The sequence below is a fragment of the Cyphellophora europaea genome, assembly GCF_000365145.1.
Source record: "Cyphellophora europaea CBS 101466 unplaced genomic scaffold supercont1.15, whole genome shotgun sequence".
In the NCBI taxonomy this organism is placed as follows: Eukaryota; Fungi; Ascomycota; class Eurotiomycetes; order Chaetothyriales; family Cyphellophoraceae; genus Cyphellophora; species Cyphellophora europaea.
In genome coordinates, this window is record NW_008481803.1 from 1 (window position 1) to 19,811 (window position 19,811).

Genomic DNA, 19,811 nt, shown 5'->3' on the forward strand with positions numbered 1-19,811 from the left:
CGTTCTTGTACCTCTCAGCCGCGACCGCACTCGCGTTTTCGAGGTAGAACTGCTTGGCGTTATCCTCGTCAAGGTCTGTCATCAGGACTTCCAGAGTCTCATCTTCTCCCTCGCACACCTTGGCCGCACGATCTGTAACAAGCGAAGACGGCAGATCGATGACTTTCGTTTCGGTACCGGGGCTGTCCATACTCTGGGGACTGGCCGGAGGAGTGAGCATGGTGAATGGTTCGGTGAGGTACAGATACCAGTGGTCACCATTCATTTTGCCAATCATGTAGGCGCTGCCATGAAGGAACAACTTGTCGAGAGTGTGGACCTCGTCCCTCCAGCTGCGATGAGGACCCTTCTGGCGATCAGGGAACAAGAAGTTCTTGCGGCTGTAAAAGACGCGATAGGGAGCAGCAGCAACCAGAATTCCCGGATTGGGGGGTGCGGTGTTGCGAGGAAAGCCGCCGAACAATGTGGCAATCTCTAAGATGCGTGGCAAGCCACACAGCAAGGTGGTGGTCCCACATGTCTTCAAGATGAGCTTATGGGGAAAGACGAACATGCTTGATTCCGACAGGAGGTAAGCATCGACATCCTCGCTTTCGACGATTGACAGAACCTGGCAGTGGACAAGATCGAGCATGGTCTTCCAGACCTCGGCTGGGACAGCCTTCAGGCCCTTAGGCTCAGTGCAATCGAGTAGGTCATTTGGCGAGGGCGCGAACCAGACCTCAAGCAATTTCTCGGGGCCTACAGTACAATTAGCTTTGCGGGATACTTGCTCGGCATGGCAACTGACCTTCAAAGGCATTGCTCGAATCTAGATCGGTGATAGCCTCATGATTGATGGAGCGGCTGGTCAAAGACGCCGACGCGTGCAAATCCGTAGGAGACGCAGTATAGTTCTTGGGAATCCCAATGTTTACCATATCCTCGTTCCGGGTTGGCCGAAAAGAGGACGTGCGATTAGATGGGGTTGTTGACTGGTAGTCTGCGGCTTGTAGAGGCACTGATCACGAATGATTCAGTGAAGCACTATCTGCCGCCCAGACGAACAATGCGGTGTTCGCCTGAGTAGAGAAGGCCCACTATCTGTGGCTTTTGTGGAGGCTGGCTTTTGCCAGCAGCAATGTGGTATGGGTTGGCTGACCTTTCGGGGGTCGTGTTAAGGAGGTCGGGTGGAGGAGAGGAGGAAGAAGATCTCCTGCACGAACGGAATTGTGGGCGGTCTTTAATGGTCTTTCAAATCAAACGTCGACGCTGTCACGCAGCACAAGTGACAATGCTCTTTCAAATGGTGTGATTCTTCTGGTTGGCGAGAGTAGAACGGAGTAGGTGTTATCTGGGCCTGGGACAGTTAGACTAACCTCAACAGCAAACTGAGAAGGCCTAGAACATCTCGGAGGATCTGAAAGTGATGAGAAGCCTGGAGTGGACTCACTTTGCGGGCTTGGACAGGAAGCGCAGCAAATCCTTTGGGCTCATAGAGGACTGAGGATCGAATACCGAAGCCAGAAAGCGGCTTTACAGCCTATGGGTCTCGCGGTGCGCCAGACTCGCTGATTTCGCTTGTAGCGATGGTGAAATGGAAACGGTCGTGAAAGTGAATTTTGGACGGATGCAATGTGTGACTGAAGTCTCAGCTCCGACTAGGATCTGGACTGGACGAGGGCAAAACCCTGAGGCGGGGGTATGCGCCAACAACGAGCTCGTGAAATGCCTGTAACCGGCGGCTAGGTATACCTTGGGAAGTGTAGACAATGGAGAGATTCGAATCTACAACCAGACGAAATTGAAGAGCTGGGTCATGAATTGTAACTGTGTGGGCTACTTGCTGGAGCGATCTGCGACGTAATTATGCGAGATTTTTTTGGGACTGCCACGCCTGCAAGTCCTACGCCGCCCAAATCTCGGCAGCCGCCGCCGCCCCTCCAAACAGTCAGCCCGGGCTGCATAACTAACGTCCCGCCGTGGGGTACTCCTGCAGCCTGCTAGATTTTGCGCTTGTCAAGAAATGACTCGTCTTTTGGGATTGGTGCCCACGGTTCTGAATTCGGTGCAGTCCGCTTCATCTGCCACAGCAACTTCTGCAGGTACAGACACCGGGGCGCTGTCTTCTTGCCTCAGTATCCCTCACCACGACACGGGGGCTTAGGAAAGTGGCTTAGTCGCGCACCTTGGTGATTATTCTGCAGATCGATCATCGCCGATTCACTGCCTGAGAATCTTGGCAACCATGCAGTGTAATCGAGATGCCCACTAGAGTACACGAGCAAGGACGATTAATCATTCATCTTGATTCTGCTTCGAACAATAATTACTAGCATGTACTCTTGTTGCTATGCCCTAAATTATTACCTCTTGAGAGCCTGCACGACCTTGTGATGCGCCTTGGAACTCGACTTCGGGCAGCTGCTCGTCCTGCGTCTCTGGAATTTCAGCAGACTGCTCCCTCGCGTCTGGTTTCGCTCCTTCGAATGGCCCCTGTTGTCCTTCACCATGATCGGAGTTCCAGCTTGGGAGGCTAAGCCGGTCATTGGAGGCAGCCCTTTCGTAAGGCGCATCACTGTTCATGAAGTCGGTGTTGACACTGGCAGCTCTGAGTTGTCGTTCAGCCAATTCGGAATCTCTTGCTTGACGTAGAGCCGCAGCTAGTTCTTTGGGGCTTTTGTGGTTTGCAAAATCCAATGACTTTCGCCGGTGCCTCTTTGCGCTCCGCACGCTAGGCGGCGACTCGTTATCATCCTCAATCAGAATGGCATTAGGCTCGATGTGTTGTCCGGACACATCCTCATGACGGCGCTTCAAAGCCGCAGGCGTTGCAGGCCGGACCTCGTTAGTAGTGCGCGAAGGGACCATCCAGGGCGTGTCGATCTTTTCTTTTCGGGTTTCATCTGCCGGTCTCGTCTGGCCTTCTCGAGCATTGTCGGAACGTGTTGCGGACTCGGCCTTCTCTGCTGGAGGGCTGTTGGGGATCACCTCGGGTTCCGCGATGCGCATATCAACCATGATGCTGCCCAGTTCTGGAATGAGCTTTCTGGCCTCTTCTCCCTCCTGCTCGCGGTGAAGTTCCAGTATGAGGGCTCGTAACCGGCTTCGAAGTTCGTTGCTATGAATTGGCTTCGGCCACAGTAAACTTCCACGCTGGAGTACTGCTCGTACAAAGCCGTCTGGATCACGCATGAACTGTTCAAGATACATGCAAACATAGAGGCCGCAATCGCTGAAATTGCCCTGCGTGGGTATTTCTTTGGCAGTCATAGCAGGAATTTTTTTGTCGTCGATATCAAGGCCGTGTTTGTTTTTGCCCTCTTGGACAATATACTGCTTCAAAAATGAGCAGCTTTGACTTCTGGGTTGGCCAAGCGAGTCGAGGCTGATGATCACAGGTGACTTGAGATTGTACTTCGGTAAAGATTGACGCTTCCTTTTCTTGCCCTTCTTGCCGGATCTATTCAGTGGGCTTGTTGAATGAGACCCGAATTGAGGTTCTTTGTCTTCGATACTGAGCTCTTCGAAGGACTTCTGAGTCTCGTTTGTGGCCTGGTTGGTACCATCTGAGCCAGGCCCGCCTGCAGTAGCCAAGGAGTCTTCTGCGCCGTTGTCCTCATGCCCTCCATCATCCGCTGTCCTCTTAAGGTGTGGAAGGTTGCAGATAATGGCCACAAACCAATGTAGGTGCTCGTTCATGGGTACAATGACAAAGTCACGCGTGAAGAGATCAACAGCCTTAGTCCATTTCGATACTGACTGATAGTTGATATCCTTCCTTGACCTGGCACCTTTTGTAAGGTTGTCGAAGAAATAAGAATTGAAAAAATGCATCTTTTTCATGAGCTCTGGGCGAGTCTGCTCAACTTGATACTGTAAATATCGCAGAAAGAACCCGATAAGAGTATCATTTAGAAACTCATCGTCGTCTAGGCGCTCGAGACTCCCGAAGTCTACCGTCTCACGCTTCTTCCCCGAGGGAGGGTAGACTAAAGCATTCTCCCAAGGAGTACCAAGACCGCCAGTTTTCGAGAATTTGATTTTCGGAGGAGATGGCGTCCTGGGCTTTGGTGGTGCGGCTCTTCGGGAAGCTCTAGTTGTTCGACTTGTTGCAGGTTGCTCGACCAATTCCTCTGTCGCGTCTGGCTCCAATTCATGGCGATTATCTGAGTCGACAACACGACGCAAATTCTGAGTACGAGTTTCTGGTCGGCTGACAGATTGACCACTCCGCTCCGCTCCAGTGATCACGGTAGGGCTTGCATGCTTAGCCTGGCTTCTAGGTAGATCTCGGTGATCCGTAGTGCGCTGGCGTCGTATAGGATTGTCGCTTCGCTTGAAGTGATGAGAGATATCGGTCGACTCCGAAGGTTTGTGTTGATGCGCTGTACCAGACGTATCCATTTCGTCAATAGCACGAGCGCGCTTCTCGAAAAGACGTTCCATCCAGTGATCTTCTTTCAGTACAACATCGTCTATTTCTTGTATTTTCTGGAGTGCCTTGAGTAGATCATAGGCACTTTTGTCGGACTCGAGCCGAAGCGTATATGCATCCGATACTTTGTCCAGACTGCCACGGAATTTGAGATGGAGCAAACCGGTGGTGTCCGAGTGATATGCCTGGCAAATACTAGAGACGTCACGGGGCGTCATCAACGACTCGTTCTGCAATCGTGAGTGTCTGGGCATGATATAGAAGTCCTTCTTTTCGGGATCCACCCAGAACTCATAATAATCTGGAGTATTGATCAGTCCATGAGCCAAAATCTCTTTTAGAGCAAAGGCCTCTGGTGGCGCTCTTAGGTATTTCTTGGCCTTCGGGCGAACCAGTTTGCTGCTGTCAGAGTTCCCAAGTATCTTGTCTGCCAATCGCGTATTCGGAGTCAAACGCTGCAGATCACTTCGAAGAGGTGTTGGCGGTTTAATGGGCCTATGGGGCAAGTCAGGCTCATCTTCTTGCAAAGCATCTGGACTGCTTGACGGAACATCGACGTGTTTCGCGCCGAAGAACCGTGCAGTCAACGCCGGACTTCCTGGTTGCCGCTTCGTAGGCCGATTAGGCTTGTCCTGCAGCGTCTCCGGTGCTTCATCCGAATGAGTAGACGTGGTTTTGCGCTGCCGCTTGGACTGCTGCAGAAAATAGGCGCCTTCGTCTCCTTCGCTTATTCCTGCGTATGCTCTCGCATGGGTGAGGGGACCGTTGCTAGACTCTCGCAAACTCCGCTTGATATTGCGCGCTCCAAAATTGACTGCACCATCATCGAGAGTATGGGATGAGCGGGGATGTCGTGCGTTACCAGCGCTCATGTGCGGGTCATCAAGAATGCTCTCTATTGAGCCGTGTACCTCCCTCGACTGAAGGCTCTTCTCGTGGTGCCGAAACTGTAGGGGAGTGTTTCCATCGTGGCTGTCATCTAGGCTGATGGCATACGACTTGCTGCGGCCCTCTCGATTAGGTGTGGGGGTTTTTGATCTGGCTAGAGAGGCTGCAGGGCTTTGCTGTGTCGCACTTGTGTCGAGTTTAAGTCTTTTGTTTGGATGTGTGTGCTCATTGCCATAGGAGTCGGTGGAGGCCGTAAAGGCTTTCGTGGGTGCGGCAATGCTCCCTCTATGGTCACTGAAGTATCGGCTTCTGGTACTCTCAGAGCTCTTGGGTCCCGTGGTCGTGTTCATGGGCTTCAAGCCGCCCGGGATCTATTCACGGTCAGCGGTCTTCTCGGGTAACGTCTGCAGCAGCTGACATTTGGCTTCTTCCGCGTCATGGCCTCTTTCATGGGATCTGCAACCAGAATTTCGTCTGCTTCCCGAGTTCTAGGTGGATGGTCAGTTGGGACAAACTGACCGCGGGTAGCGAATCCGTACGTTGCACCTCCGATCAGTCTGTGTTCTTCACGTAGCTCGTCTGCAGATACAGCATTGCTCGAGTATCGGCGTTCGCTGAGGGGGTTGAGCGGACGGGTGGGGACGGTCTTTCCATGTGCTTTTCGGGGGTGCTCGTCATGGTCGGAATCTGAAATCTGCAGGAGAAAGTCAGCGACGTATAGTCTGAACCAGGGCAATGCCAGCGTACAACTTCAACATCCAAACGAGCAGATTCCTGCGCCCTCGCTCTGAAGCGGGTTTTCAATTGATTCTGGCCACCCGGCTTGTGCGGAGGACCAGAGTCGCTCATAGGGGCTTGTTGGGTAGAGGCGCGTGTCCTGACACGTGTTGCATGTTCGGAGCTCGAAGTTGAGAGCGCGCGTTTACGTTTATCGTTGTGGTGGTGGGTGCTGTGCGCATCAGGATGATCACCGGGGTTTCCTTCACTGTCTTCATGTTGAGAGCCGCTAACGAACCGCAGCATGTCCCGGATAACCTGCATTTCTTACTGTACGACATCGAGCACTGACACGCGTTTGGGCAGGACTTTGGACCATTTTGTGATTGACTATGCGCGAGCTAAGGCAAGTGAGAGACAGAGCGCTTTGTCGTTGCGGAAAGCACTGACGCCCCGAACTATGTGACGTACACGTGGGCGCTGACAATCATTGGTGGGCTTTGTTAGAAGCAATCGGCTGATTTGCATGAATACGGAGTACACTAATGCTACAAGTCGTGAAAAAGACTTGGGTCTGCCATCATGAGGTACTCTTGCCCTTGACGCGATCCGAGTCATCGTAAAGCGTAGGCCGTCGTCTCTCAGACCCTGACTGCCCACCGCTCCCTGTCGTTTTCTGCTGGCGAGCTTCATCCAAAGCCGATCGCTGGGCGATACTGTCATCGTGGCTCTTCCAAATGATGTTCGTGTCGGCGGGAAACGAAAGGATGCGCTTGATCGTCTCCCTGGAGCTGACGTTAGCCACAAACTGATACATATGTGCAGTGAATATCCATACCTGATCTTGATGTTTCTGCCACCATCGATCTTAGTCCAGATGCTTAGGACGTCCTCACCGCTCCGTACACTCAGAACTGCACCACAGACCTCGTCGCCGGCTTCGAGGAACTGGTCGCCGATGATGGCTAGAAGCAGGTCTTCCCAGTAACGATCCGCCACACCCTTCTTCAAGCGCACGATCCACTTACCGCCACGCTTGTTAGCTTCGTCCTCCCATACGGGTCGGATACCGTCCTTGAAAATGTGGTAGTCCGAGACCGTAGGCAGCGCTGAAGGGCGCCTGAGGTGGGAGTAAACCGTCCAGAAGCCCTCGACGGTGGATATTGTAGCAACCTTTGTTGTAGACTTCTCATAATCGGAAAACTTGTTGGCGGGTGGGCGATAGTACAAAATCCAGCTATTACGCAGGGGATGCTCGCTCACTGAATGGCCAGTCTGGGACAGAGCTTCTGTGGCTGCCTCTCCCTCCGTTTGGTCTCCCACAGACTCCCGGTCCTTGTCTTTCTTCTCCTTGCCCGAGAAATCGAAACCTGCGTTGGACCCAGGAGTCTTAGGAGTTTTAGCAGATCCAAATGAAGCGAATGCGCCACTTCCGAGACCAAATGCCGACGAAGCGTTGGCCGAGGGAGTCTTGGACGCTGAAGGGGAAAGAGCGCTAAAAGGGTTTGTTTTAGAGTGGGAGGAGGAATCGCCGAATCTCTTGTAGGAGCGGGGAGAGTCTATCTTGCTTCCATCTTTGCCTTCTGCATCACGCATGGACAGAGACAGCTTATTGGTGCTGCAAATCTTGTTAGCGTTCGAATGGCAGGGATGGAGGGTAGGGTACTTTGAGCGACGGGTCCAGAGGTTTGCGTTTTCCATGGGCAACGAGGGGAAGAGATTCGGCGGGATGAGAGACGAGTTGTTATCTTGCGCCCGCCAGCTTGCCTAAACTTGGGACGACTGCCTCAGCTCTCCAAGCCTCATACAAGATGTTCTGTTCGATCTAATCGCGGCACCAAAAGGACTTGTACGGACTCTTCGTGGGTTGTGCGATGGTAAGGCGGTGGCAATGGAGAGACTTGATCGCTGACGGAACTTTCGAGACTATGAAGAAACAAATTTCGTGTGCGGTGAAGATATAACGGTATGGGCTTCGAGGAATTGCGGCTTGAAATGAACAGACGACGAGATGCAGACTGCGCGCCCCCAAAAGATGCACCCAAGACAGCGCCGGCTCCACTCCGCAAAAAACCCAATAGCCACTTCAGACCTCTTAATGCTCTTTTCTTCCTTTATTTAACAGACCACGAATCCAAACTCATCATCAGCTGTTGTATCGGTTCTCATGAAGCTGGAGATTTCGATGTGTTGGTCGAGAACAAACACAGTCCGCATCTAAAACCATCATCACGAGGGCCTCTGGCTCCCATGATGCGTTGATGACCTGACTGACGGAACATTCTATCCGTTTTTTAATGTGCGTGCTACCTCGCTCTTGTGCTCATGATGCCTATGTGATCGAAGAATTCCAGCTCTGGTAATCCGACACTCAACCGCTCGAATGCGACGCTGGTTGAGAATGTTGAAAAAGGCACTGTCTGATGGGCATTCACAGCTCGCATGTCCTTGTAAATACTGCTATTCCATTCATACTAATGCGAGATCTAGAGCATCACCCTCCTGCAAGTTGACTAAACCGCGTCGATACTGGCCCTCGAGGTAAGCTGCTCGTTCTGGTTGCCAAGCTTTGAGATCTGGAGGAATGCGTCCACGCCATAGCCCTCGAGGCTATGTAACTCGAGTCCACCTGCCCAATACTCGGCATACACTTTGCTCATTGGCAAGCCCATGCCCAATTTTAGGTCGGGAGGTCGGCCTGCCAATGTGCTGAGCGATGAATCTCGCCTTTGGCCTGCTTTGGGCTTTTGAACCTCATGGATGGTTGCAGCCAGTTCTGGTACTCGGCCCAAGTTCTGCAATCGTGATGAGCTCCGCGGCCCCTTGTTGAATGACCACAGAAATGGCAGTAAGTCGCGCTGGATTCCACCGCCACGATCTGAGATACGAATGATTACCTGCTGGGCGGCTTCGCAGATAAGGACTTCGATCGGCGGTGGGGGCGGACCTGGATCCGGGTACTTGTCCATGACGGCTTGTATCGAATTCCGGAGTAACTCGCCCACGATATACTCGAGATGACTCAGTACGTAGGGGAAGGTAGCCTCGGTATGGCCCTGAACTTTGATTTGGGGAACACGAGATCCAGCACCCTCGTTGATGCCACAGATCTCCTGCGCAATTCTGCCACAGCGCTCGACGACTTCTTTGGCGTTGCACCGCAGCAAGACTTCGCCCACGAAGTCATTCTCTGAACTTGGCTGGGGCACGTGCCACGGCGAGTTGTAGGTTTCACTGAGCGCAAGGTGCTGCTCTGCAATGACCCTTCTTGAGATGCGTGCCCGTAGCATAGCCTGAACAAAGCTATCCATGACATCTGGCGCAACATGGTCTTGACACTGGAGCACACCCATAACAAGATTAGGAATGACTGCCAGATGCTCTTTCAGACTCTCGCTAATGACCTTGCAAAATTGATCATTATCCTCGGGCGTTCTAACCACGGGCACACGGCGAAAGTTCTCGAAGGATTTGTAGTAAAGCTCGTAGACTAGCGAGAGGTGCGGATTTGTGACCACGACATAGGGCAGTCTCTGCATATCACGCAGGCGGTGTGCCAGTCGGGTCGGCAGCTCCAGTCGAACATAGTTGGCAGAGCTCAACAATCGGGATTCAGTCAGGGTTCGGCCGAAGAAGAAGAGCTGTTGCAAGCTCATGGGACGGATGGGCCGCACCACCCAGCTGCCAGAGGTGTTAGCTTGCTACGTGCACGACAGACGCGGGGTCGACGTACTCATCCAGCACCGATGCAGGTCGCCATGGAGGAGGCGTCGATGACCATCTCTTCTGGCCAACAGCTTGCACATTGCTCAGGAAGTAGACCCGCCGCAGCCGAGAAGCACGGCCGGCATGCAGCATCTCATGCCAGCCGTAGTGAGATGTGCTTGATTTGAAGTCATCCACTCGGCCAGGCCGGACATGTTCTGAAGGACACTTTCTGAGTCAGCCCATGCACTGCCCAATCAACTCCGTAATTGATTGGCGAACGGAACAGGCGTGCTGGCAATGGCAATGAGAGTGACAAAGTGTCAAGCTGTGGTGACGGGAGGTGATTCTGAGTCGATGGGTTGTGGTGGCTGCTGCGGGCCAGGATTTCCACGACGCTATTCGTCATTGCCTCTGCCGATGCAGGCTACCCTGAACAAGAACAACTTCGACCTACCCTCGACAGTGTAGAATTACTCCTTCAAACAGACAAACGCCTGCGACTTATTCCCATTCCTTCTGTTTGACGGGCCTGCCATTGTTTATCAGTTTGGCTGTGTTAAAGCCCGAATCACCGACGTCCATTACTCACTGCCAACCCATAACTCCCCCGCCGCCACGTCTCCGCGCTACATCGTGCCTGCCATCCGTCAATTCTGGTTCAACGAAAGTGAGGAAGCTGGATAACATCTTCTTCGAGCCTTCCGAAAGCCACTGGCTGCGGCCAGCATGGACAACGTATGTCTTGACACATTGATTGCACTTTAGCACTCTGACGCTGTTCTTTGATATCATGGATGCTGACAAGCTGCTTCGCCTGCGCACCCTACAGTTAGCCGGTCCTGATATGCTCATTGATGGCTATGATCAATATAATCAACAAGAAAATGAGGTCGTCAATATATCCGCAGACGAGCACTCCGAAGATGCCGCCGAAGCTCCTTCGCTGCGCGCAGATGATTGTAAGTACTGTCTACCATTTCCGGTACCAAAGCTGACGGTAGTAAAGATCAGCAGATGAAGGAACTTCTCCTCATAGACAAAGATGGCCTCGAGACTCTGGACGAAACTCACAATACCTGGCACATAGAAAAGTGGCGGAATTTGCAAAGAAAGGAACATGGTCCTGTCTTCGAATGTGGCGGCGCACCATGGCGAGTCCTTTTCTTCCCTTTTGGCAATCAGGTCGATTGTGCCTCATTCTACCTCGAGCATGGATACGATTCCGAACCTCCGCAAGATTGGTACGCCTGCGTCCAGTTCGCACTCGTTCTCTGGAACCCCCACGACCCAACCCTGTACCGCACCCACACCGCTCAGCACCGCTTCAATGCTAAGGAGGGCGACTGGGGCTTTACGCGATTTGTCGAGCTGAGGAAAGCTTTCCATACGCCGTGGGAGGACAGCAACAGGCATCTTGTGGAGAACGATGAGGCCATGCTTACAGCATACGTGCGGGTTATTAAAGACCCCACGGGAGTCCTGTGGCACAACTTCGAAGGCTATGACTCGAAGAAAGAGACGGGCATGATCGGTCTCAAGAACCAGGGTGCGACTTGCTACCTCAACTCGCTTCTGCAATCACTTTACTTTACCGATGCCTTCCGGAAAGCCGTCTACCAAATACCCACCGAAAACGAAGCCACCAAGAGCAACAGTGCTTGGACCCTCCAGAGGCTATTCTATCGGCTGCAGAAGGACAAACTTGCAGTCTCAACGAATGAGTTGACCTCGTCATTTGGGTGGGACCGTGGTCAGATATTCGAGCAACAAGACGTCCAAGAGCTGTCGCGTATCTTGATGGAGGTGCTCGAGAAGAAGATGAAAGATACCCCCGCCGAGAAAACTCTCCCGGAGCTCTTCGTTGGGCGCATGAAGACCTACATCTCCTGCATCAATGTGGACTTCGAGTCTTCACGCCTCGAAGACTTTTGGGATCTTCAACTCAATGTTCGCGGCAACAAGAACCTCCATGAGAGTTTCATGGACTACATCCAAGTCGAGACACTCGAGGGGGAGAATAAGTATGATGCTGGCGAGCCTTATAAGCTCCAAGATGCTAAGAAAGGCGTCATCTTCGAGAGCTTCCCCCCCGTACTTCATCTTCAACTCAAACGTTTCGAGTACGATATTAATCGTGATGCTATGATGAAGGTCAACGATCGACACGAGTTCCCAGATGAGTTTGATGGAACCCCTTATTTGTCTGACGAAGCTAAAGCGAGAGGCGAGGACTGGACTTACCAGCTACACGGTGTACTGGTACACAGTGGCGACTTCAATGCTGGCCACTACTACGCTTTCTTGAAGCCCACGGCAGATGGTGTGTTCTACAAATTCGACGATGACAGAGTTACTCGATCCACTATGCGTGAAGTACTGGAGGAGAACTATGGTGGCGAATACGCGAATGTTGCCAACGGTGGAATCGGCCAACGACAACCCTACATGAGAGGCTATTCGACCAAGAGGTCTATGAATGCGTACATGTTGGTGTACATTCGAAAGTGTCGTCTTCAGCAAGTCTTTGTTGGTGTCGAAGAAGCCGACATCCCCGAGCACATCGAGTCAAGAATCTCCGAAGAACAAGCCGAGCTTGTACGTCGGAAAAAGGAACGCGAGGAGGCTCATCTCTATCTGCACGTCGGCGTCATTACCGAGCAGACGTTCAAGGAACATCGCACGTTCGATCTCGTCAACTACGACTCTGACACCAGTGATCCGTCTGCTGCGAATATTCATCGCGTGCTTAGAGCCTCCAAGATTAGCGACTTTGCGGCGAAGGTTGGTGAAGGCCTTGGGGTTGATGGCGACCAGGTAAGATTTTGGTCTATGGTTGGTCGACAAAACAAAACCAACCGCCCGGATCAACCCATTCGTGAGACCGACATTACCGTTGAGGAAGCAATGAGCAAGTATGCATCGAGAGGAAAGCAATGGTATCTGTGGGCTGAGGTTTGCCCGAAGTCCGAAGACGGCAAGGTGCACTTCCCAGAAGCGAGTCCATCGAACGGCAACAATCCGATCCTGGTCTTCCTGAAATATTTTGATGTCAAGGCACAGTCTCTCACAGGAGTCGGCCATGTCTATGTCAGGAAAAACGACAAGGTCTCCGAAATCGCTCCACAGATCTGCAAGGTAATGCAGTGGGACCCAAGCACGCCCCTTCTACTTTTCGAAGAGATCAAGTTCTCGATGATTGAGGCCATGAAGCCGAAACAAACGTTCCAGCAATCGGAAATCCAGGATGGAGACATCATTTGCTTTCAGCAAAATTTGACTGACGTAGATCAGTCTGGGGTTACCTACACCGATGCTCGGCAGTACTATGACTTCCTGCTAAACAGGACGCCTGTTCAGTTCCACCCCAGGCCTGGACATGACGGCGATATCTTCACATTGACCCTGAGCAAAAAGATGACATATGATCAGTTCTCAGCCAAGGTGGCAGAGCATGTCAAAGCTGAGCCTACGCACATCCGCTTCGCCACCGTCAACAGTACGACTGGCAAGCCTAAAGCTTGGGTGAAGCGGAACCTGAACCAGAACTTGAACCAGATCTTGCACTCGCAGTACTCGACTTATGGTGGCTATGTCACCCACCGAAATGATGCCCTGTATTATGAAGTCCTCGAAACGAGCCTTGCAGACTATGAGACCAAGAAGATTATGAAAGTCTTTTGGCTCAGCGAAGGCATCAACAAAGAGGTGAGTCTATCCAAGGTTTTCACGACTAATGACTAACACATGTAGGAACCTTTGGAAATTCTAGTTCCCAAGAACGGCATCATCGGTGACCTCATATCAGGAATCTCGAAGAAGCTCAATTTTGATGAAGCTGCAAGCCGCCACATTCGCGTTTACGAAGTCCATAGCGGCAAGATCCACAAAGAGCTCATGGAGGATTTCAACGTTGTGGGTGTCAACGAGTTCACAACTCTCTACGCGGAACGGATCCCCGAAGATGAGTTGAGAGCAGCAGAGGACGATAAGTTCATCTATTGCTACCATTTTGACAAGGAACCGGCGAAGCCTCACGGAATACCCTTCAGATTTGTCTTGAAGCCCGACGAAAAGACCTCAGATATGCGGGAACGCTTAAGCAAAAGGACGGGCATCAAGGGCAAGCTTTTGCAGAACGTCAAGTTCGCCATTGTACCCAGAGGAGTGTACGCCAAGCCACGATATTTGGAGGACGATGACATCCCAGCCGAGATTGTTGGCGATGCAACTGACGAGATGCTTGGTCTCGACCACGTCGGCAAGTCAAGAACACTGTGGGGTCGAGCTGAAGGCATGTTCATTCGGTGATGCGGGCATGTGTTGCTCTCCAGGAAAGCAGAACCTCGGCGCAATACTGTCAAACTGAGTGGAATATGCTTTGCTGGGTCTCATATACCTTACCGACAGGCTGGCTGTATTCGTAATTGAGGAGAGGACTTACAAACTACGCACTGGAAGAACGAGCGATGAAGATGTCGAGCAGCGGGACACCAGCTGGTGGGAAGGCATGTAGAGCTTTCCAGTCATGGTGCCGTACGAACAGCGGTTCGACGAGCTACAGAGCAGACAATGAGACGAAGAGACCATGTCCGGAAGAGGCTCTTTTCGACTGTGACTCGCTACCAGCAGTGCAAAGACTACTTCACTTGTGCTTCGCACAGTCAGATATTCTCCTTGATCCACTGCCAGCACTTGACCACATACCCTCCATCGAGATGAACAGCTATGGGCCGGTCCTTCAGTATTGGCATGGCCTCCAAGCTGTTCGCCATGACGAAGCCACTCGTGCTTGACTCCCGTGCATCTTTCATCTCCTGCAGTGGCTCTCCTCGCAATTCTTCCCCTTCGCCTCCGTCCGCAGCCTCGCCTTGATTCAATATGTCTGCACCATCGTGCTTCCCAGCGATGCCACGCTCGCCGCCAGACTCGCTGCAGTATGATTTCCGCCAGAAGTCCGCCAACTGCAAAGCAGGATGTGCCCGCAACACCTCCTCCTTGCTATCCCGCAGTTGCTCGAGGTGGTCGAGCCACGGATCAACCGGCACGACACGAAAGGCGTCTGGTTCCCGTTCAGCGATACAGGCCAGGACGTCGCTCCAGGTGGAATGCTTGTGGGTGGGCTTCGGCAGCAGATGCAGCACTTGCAACCCTCCATACCCCGTTGTCGACTGCGCCGAGCCTTCTTCCACCAATCCACCATTTCCAGTCATCATTTTCTGGGAGGACGGCGATCCGTGCGTCCCCAGCAGGCCCAGCTCCGCAAATGCTTGCGCGGCGACATCGACGGGGACCCAAGCGCACTCTTCCCCGCCGTATCTCCGCTTCGCCTCGTCCAGATCGGGCACCTCCCCCATGGCCTTGGACACTCCCAGCATGAGCGGGTAGGCTTCGCTGCCGCCCCAGCATCCGGTCCGCGTACTACCCGACAGCTGTCCGACGCGCATGATGCTCACCCGTCCTCGCAGCTGTGACTGCGCGGCGAAGCGCCCGCAGACTTGTTCCGCAACCCATTTCGAGCGTGCGTACCCCGTCGGTCCCGCAGCGTCGGGCTTGGCGAGGAGTTGTTCGGGTATCGGACTTGGATGTGAGGAGGCAGATGCGGTGGAGGAGCAGAATACGAAATGAGGAGACGGTAGGGGAGATGTCGGTGCCCGGGCAAGCGTGAGGGACAGAAGGTTCTGGACGGCGGCGATGTGGGTTCGAAAGGCGGTCAACGGAGCCAGGAACGAGACGTGCCAGGAAAGGTGGTAAATGAGTGTAACTTCTTGTGCCAGGCGCTGATATACGGCATCTTCGAGACCGAGGTTCGCGTTGCTTAGCTTGCAGGGGAGAACTGATACGAGGGATGAGAAAGTTGGCGGGACGGAAAGCTGTCGAGAGAGGAGAGCTTTGTGGACGCGGGATGTGGAGGCGTGGGGCGTGCTGCCGCGGACCAGGAGGTAGACATGCTGGATGTCGAGGGCCGGTGCATGGGTGAGGAGGTGGGACAGGAGGTGCGCGCCGAGTGTGCCAGTGCAGCCTGTCATGAGTATGGTGGTCCCTGTGTTGCTGTTTGCAGAGTCGGGAAGCTCCGTAGAGGTACTGCTGTCGTTCGCTGTTGACGGGGTCTCCGAGTGAGAAGACGACGATGGAAAGTCGCAGTACTCCTCGACCATCCCCTTCATCTGACCATGCGTATGTTTCAAGTCTGTTTTGCTACTAAGCTGCATCGTCCGCCCATGACGGAGTGCGAGCACGTACTGTGCCAGCTTCGCCACACTGCCGCAATCCTGAACGATGGTCAGCGGCAACCTTGTGCCGTTGGGCAGCATCCGCCAAAGCTTGTTGCGGATCTGGATGGACGCGACCGAGTCGATGCCATGAGCGAAGAGATCGGTCTCTGGTGTCAGCTTCCCACCGCTGTCGGAGCCCAGGATGCTTGAGACAGCGCTGAGAAGCGCGAACGCGACGTCGCTGTCCGGCATGTCTTGATCTGACCCATCAGTAGTGGTGTCTTTGTACGCTGCTTGTATTTCTTTGGCAAATCGGCCTGTGACGACAGGTCGCAGGATCGTGCCTTTACTGCTCTTCTCGAGCTCCGCTGGCGGCATGGGGATGAGCATGTCCAGAGGTATTCGCGCATGAGACTGAGATTCTGTATTCATCTTGGCGATCGTGGATCGCAGAGCCGCGACGATCTCTTGGTTCGCAACGTCTGCGCTGGACCTTGAGCGGAACAGCAGCACACCAGGGTATGGCTGACCCTCGCCGAAGATCATCGCATCTTCGACCAGATCCGAGGTGCTAGCGATGGAGCCCTCGAGGGGAGCGGGATCGAACTTCTTGCCCGTTATCAGCGTGAGTTGGCTGTCGGCTCGAGAGTGATATCTGTAAGCATTCTCAATGCTTGGATGCCGCTCAAACAAATCACTAGTATCGTAGCCGCCGTCGTCTCTGTTCCGCTTCGCCATGTGCGGCCAGTCCTTGCGCACTATCAGTTCGTAGAGTCCGCCCTCGCGCTCCTCGAAACTTAGCGAGTCCACTGCTGCATCGTGGCGCAGGTACTGCCAGTCCTGGTCACTTTCGTATTTGCGGTTAGATGAGAGCAGGAAGCCGCATTCAGCAGAGCCGTAGCGTGAGACAAGTCTGACGCCCTTCAAAACCAGGCCATCACCTACTTCTACTGGCAGAGCAGCCCCTCCGACGCCAACCATATCCATGCTTTGCAGGCGTTTGAGACCTTCGTCGTCAGCGGCGAGCAATTGCAAGACGTACGGTACGCTCGAGAAGTGTGCCACTATCGGCGCTTCTCCTTCAAGATGAGCTCCAGCAGCCGCTCTGAGGCAGTGGGCAACGTTGGCGGAAGTGATGGGCACATCTGCGCCGGGAAACAGCCAGATCATAGCGTTGCTCGTCCACGCTCGAAAGAGATCGGCTATGCCGCCGTGATAGAGAGGTGTGGTGGTGAAAGTGCCAGCCCGTTGGCCTTCTAGACGCGGGAGCACAGCAAGGCCCCCATGGTGTGTCTGCGGGATCGGCTTTGGGGTACCACTGGACGTGCCAGATGTGTGATGCAGGTAAGCCACATCTTCGGGCGATACATCAGCCCGTCGTGGCGTGGTAGCGGGCGAGTCTCGAACTTTCCGCTGTATGCCATTGGCGAAGGAGAAGCTCATGCTTTGTAAATCCTCCCCGCTTTCCCGGGCTTGCTCACAAGCATCGGCGGCCAGCTTCTCGTAGATCCCATGTCTGATGATGACCGACACTGCAGATGTTTGGCATAGGCTTGCAATAGCAGAAGAAGAGCACTGTGGCGCAATGAGCAGCACTGGGTGCCCAGCGTACACCAATCCCAGCCAGGTGAACAGGAACTCAACGGAGCTGGGCCAGAGGAGGGCAACAGTTTCGCCATTTGTACGGCCCAAGGCTGGCTGTAGGTGCTCCGCGATGAGTCGCGTTCCTCGCTGAACGTCAGCGAATGTGATGACTTGGTGCGGCCAAGAATCCGGGGCTGGTTGAGGGGTATAGCAACCCACGGCTGGATGGTTAGGGTAATGCTCGGCTTGGTAATCAATGAATTCCGGTATGGTCTTGTATGCTTTTGACTGTTTGAGTAGGGCGGCTTGACCTAGTGTGCAGGTGAAATAGCTCAAGTCGGCAGACATTCTCGTGGGATGGACTGAAGAGTGGCAGCAAAGTCTTGGCGCGTGTATAGGACCTATCCAGGTCAAGAGATACACGTCGTGTGGCTCAATATGGCTGACAATTCAGCGACTCTCAGAGTAGCCAGACCATAAATTAGTGGCAGGCATTTTGAGCGACCAAAGCCTGTGAAAGGATCCAAATGCATCTCCAAATACAGATCCATCGCGTCATGACTTTCTCTGACGTTTGACTTCCCTCTGGTTACGCCTCCCATGTCTCCAGATTGCACCGCGACTTTCTACGTAGTGGCTAAGATGCTCGTCTACATACATATTGCAATCTATAATTCGCCTTTACGCTCTCCATAGCGCTGGAAGACGTTCATTCCAGACAATTCCTTGTCGCCGAAAAAGCTCCAGATATCTTTGGCAAGCAACTCAGGATTCTCCCATGCCGGGAAGTGGCCACCGGTTTCATGCAAGTAGCGGACCTTTACGTTTCCCGTTCGCTGCGTCCACTCCAGTGGCTGCAAATACAAGTCAACAAGGGGTCAGCCACGTTTCACGCGACGACTTACAGTCCGATACCACAGGTCTTTGGGAAACTCAGAAATGGCCATTGGCTGATGTACATACGGCAACGGAGTGAAGTGAGTTGCGTTGAATCCACCGCCCTGTGTCTGTCAGTACATTTCCTGCTCGTCTCACAGATACACACCAAAGGCCCGCCCTGCTTGTAGATGCTCAACGCTCCATACGGTCCCTGAATCCAATGCATCATGGTCCATGTAATGATCTCCTGAGCTGTGAGGACGCTGAGATCCCAGACCGCAGGCCATAGTCCGTCGTAGATCCATATCGCTAGTCCCACCGGGCTATCCGTAAGAGCATGTGCCAGCCGCAACGGTCGCGTCTGCTGGATCTGGCCATAGCCCCAATGCTCGCTGATGAAGAACTGCATACGCTCAATGATGGCTACCTCGTCGTCACTGGCTTCTTTGGCGTGATAACGTTCCAGGTCCGAGATCTCAGGACTGACGACCCAGAAGTTGTTGAGTCCGGAGACAACCGAGGAAGGGTACAGGTGGGCTTGGTAGCGCATAATCAGGCCACCAGCATCGCCGGCTTGGAGGACATACTGTGAGTAACCAAGCTGCCGCATCAGCGCGTCAAAAGCATGAGCAGCTTCGATGTAACCAAAACCGGGCTGTGTGGGTGCCGGGGAGAAGGCGAAGCCGGGTATAGAGGGAGCGACGACATGGAAAGCGGGCGCTGAGGCATTGGGGGGGTCGAGTAAGTACGGCAGCAAAGGCCCGACCTCAAGGAAAGAACCGGGCCAGCCATGTATGAAGAGGAGCGGAATGGCACCTTCGTGGTCGGACTTGTGGTGGATGAAGTGCAAGGGGACGGGAGCGGTATACCTGCAATCAGCGGGCATGGAAACTGTTGTGGTGAACTGTGTGAATCTGTTTGTGGTCAACTTGGTAAGACAGGCCATATGCCACCCTTACTGGTCGTTCAATGCGTGTTGTGTCTGAAACCAGTCGTAGTCCTTGATCCAGTGGTCGCGCACCGCCAAAGCGACGCGTACTGGAGGCCCATCGACCAACTCCGGCTGATTCAGCTCACCTGGCGACCTTGTGAGCCGTACTCGTTGTAAGGTCTCTTGTATGAATTCGTGGTCAACGTCAATCATGAACGGAGCAGGTGAATCACCAAACGATGCTTTGAAGGGATGTGGACTTCCGACACCCCCGCGTTGAGCCCAACACGCAATAATCAGCGATGCAACACTACAAACAATCAGATGCATTGTGCAGAGGCGCAACAATGAACGTAAAGAATAATTCGGAATCACGCTGGAAGAACGAGGAAATATTCAGGGATGACAGCCTTATATAGCGGTTCAAGTAGTCAATCTTGGCTTTTGTTGGCGCCCTACCAACCCAGGATGAGAA

General features: G+C 53.3%; 7 protein-coding genes across 7 annotated transcripts; 1 reads left to right on the top strand and 6 right to left on the bottom strand.

Moving 5' to 3' along the window:
• Window positions 1-11: 11 nt before the first annotated feature.
• HMPREF1541_10819 (S-adenosylmethionine decarboxylase proenzyme) lies at window positions 12-920 on the bottom strand (the record flags this gene model as incomplete). The annotated part of the gene is made up of 2 exons (XM_008715488.1): window positions 12-741; window positions 791-920. Coding segments are annotated over 2 exons (858 nt in total), but the record flags the coding sequence as incomplete, so codon positions are not given.
• A 1,417-nt stretch (window positions 921-2,337) lies between these two features.
• On the bottom strand, window positions 2,338-6,346 carry HMPREF1541_10820 (uncharacterized protein; the record flags this gene model as incomplete). Its single annotated transcript, XM_008715489.1, has 3 exons — window positions 2,338-5,676; window positions 5,724-5,999; window positions 6,053-6,346. 3 exons carry the CDS (start codon window positions 6,344-6,346, stop codon window positions 2,338-2,340), a joined length of 3,909 nt encoding a protein of 1,302 aa, XP_008713711.1.
• A 256-nt stretch (window positions 6,347-6,602) lies between these two features.
• HMPREF1541_10821 (uncharacterized protein) lies at window positions 6,603-7,723 on the bottom strand (the record flags this gene model as incomplete). The annotated part of the gene is made up of 3 exons (XM_008715490.1): window positions 6,603-6,807; window positions 6,861-7,640; window positions 7,689-7,723. 3 exons carry the CDS (start codon window positions 7,721-7,723, stop codon window positions 6,603-6,605), a joined length of 1,020 nt encoding a protein of 339 aa, XP_008713712.1.
• An 812-nt stretch (window positions 7,724-8,535) lies between these two features.
• HMPREF1541_10822 (uncharacterized protein) lies at window positions 8,536-9,880 on the bottom strand (the record flags this gene model as incomplete). The annotated part of the gene is made up of 2 exons (XM_008715491.1): window positions 8,536-9,703; window positions 9,756-9,880. 2 exons carry the CDS (start codon window positions 9,878-9,880, stop codon window positions 8,536-8,538), a joined length of 1,293 nt encoding a protein of 430 aa, XP_008713713.1.
• A 640-nt stretch (window positions 9,881-10,520) lies between these two features.
• On the top strand, window positions 10,521-14,038 carry HMPREF1541_10823 (uncharacterized protein; the record flags this gene model as incomplete). The annotated part of the gene is made up of 3 exons (XM_008715492.1): window positions 10,521-10,689; window positions 10,737-13,435; window positions 13,481-14,038. The coding sequence occupies 3 exons, from the start codon at window positions 10,521-10,523 to the stop codon at window positions 14,036-14,038; spliced, it is 3,426 nt and encodes a 1,141-aa protein (XP_008713714.1).
• A 353-nt stretch (window positions 14,039-14,391) lies between these two features.
• Window positions 14,392-17,874, bottom strand: HMPREF1541_10824 (uncharacterized protein; the record flags this gene model as incomplete). Its single annotated transcript, XM_008715493.1, has 1 exon — window positions 14,392-17,874. The coding sequence occupies one exon, from the start codon at window positions 17,872-17,874 to the stop codon at window positions 14,392-14,394; it is 3,483 nt and encodes a 1,160-aa protein (XP_008713715.1).
• A 320-nt stretch (window positions 17,875-18,194) lies between these two features.
• HMPREF1541_10825 (uncharacterized protein) lies at window positions 18,195-19,666 on the bottom strand (the record flags this gene model as incomplete). The annotated part of the gene is made up of 4 exons (XM_008715494.1): window positions 18,195-18,380; window positions 18,432-18,527; window positions 18,572-19,319; window positions 19,365-19,666. The coding sequence occupies 4 exons, from the start codon at window positions 19,664-19,666 to the stop codon at window positions 18,195-18,197; spliced, it is 1,332 nt and encodes a 443-aa protein (XP_008713716.1).
• Window positions 19,667-19,811: the final 145 nt, after the last annotated feature.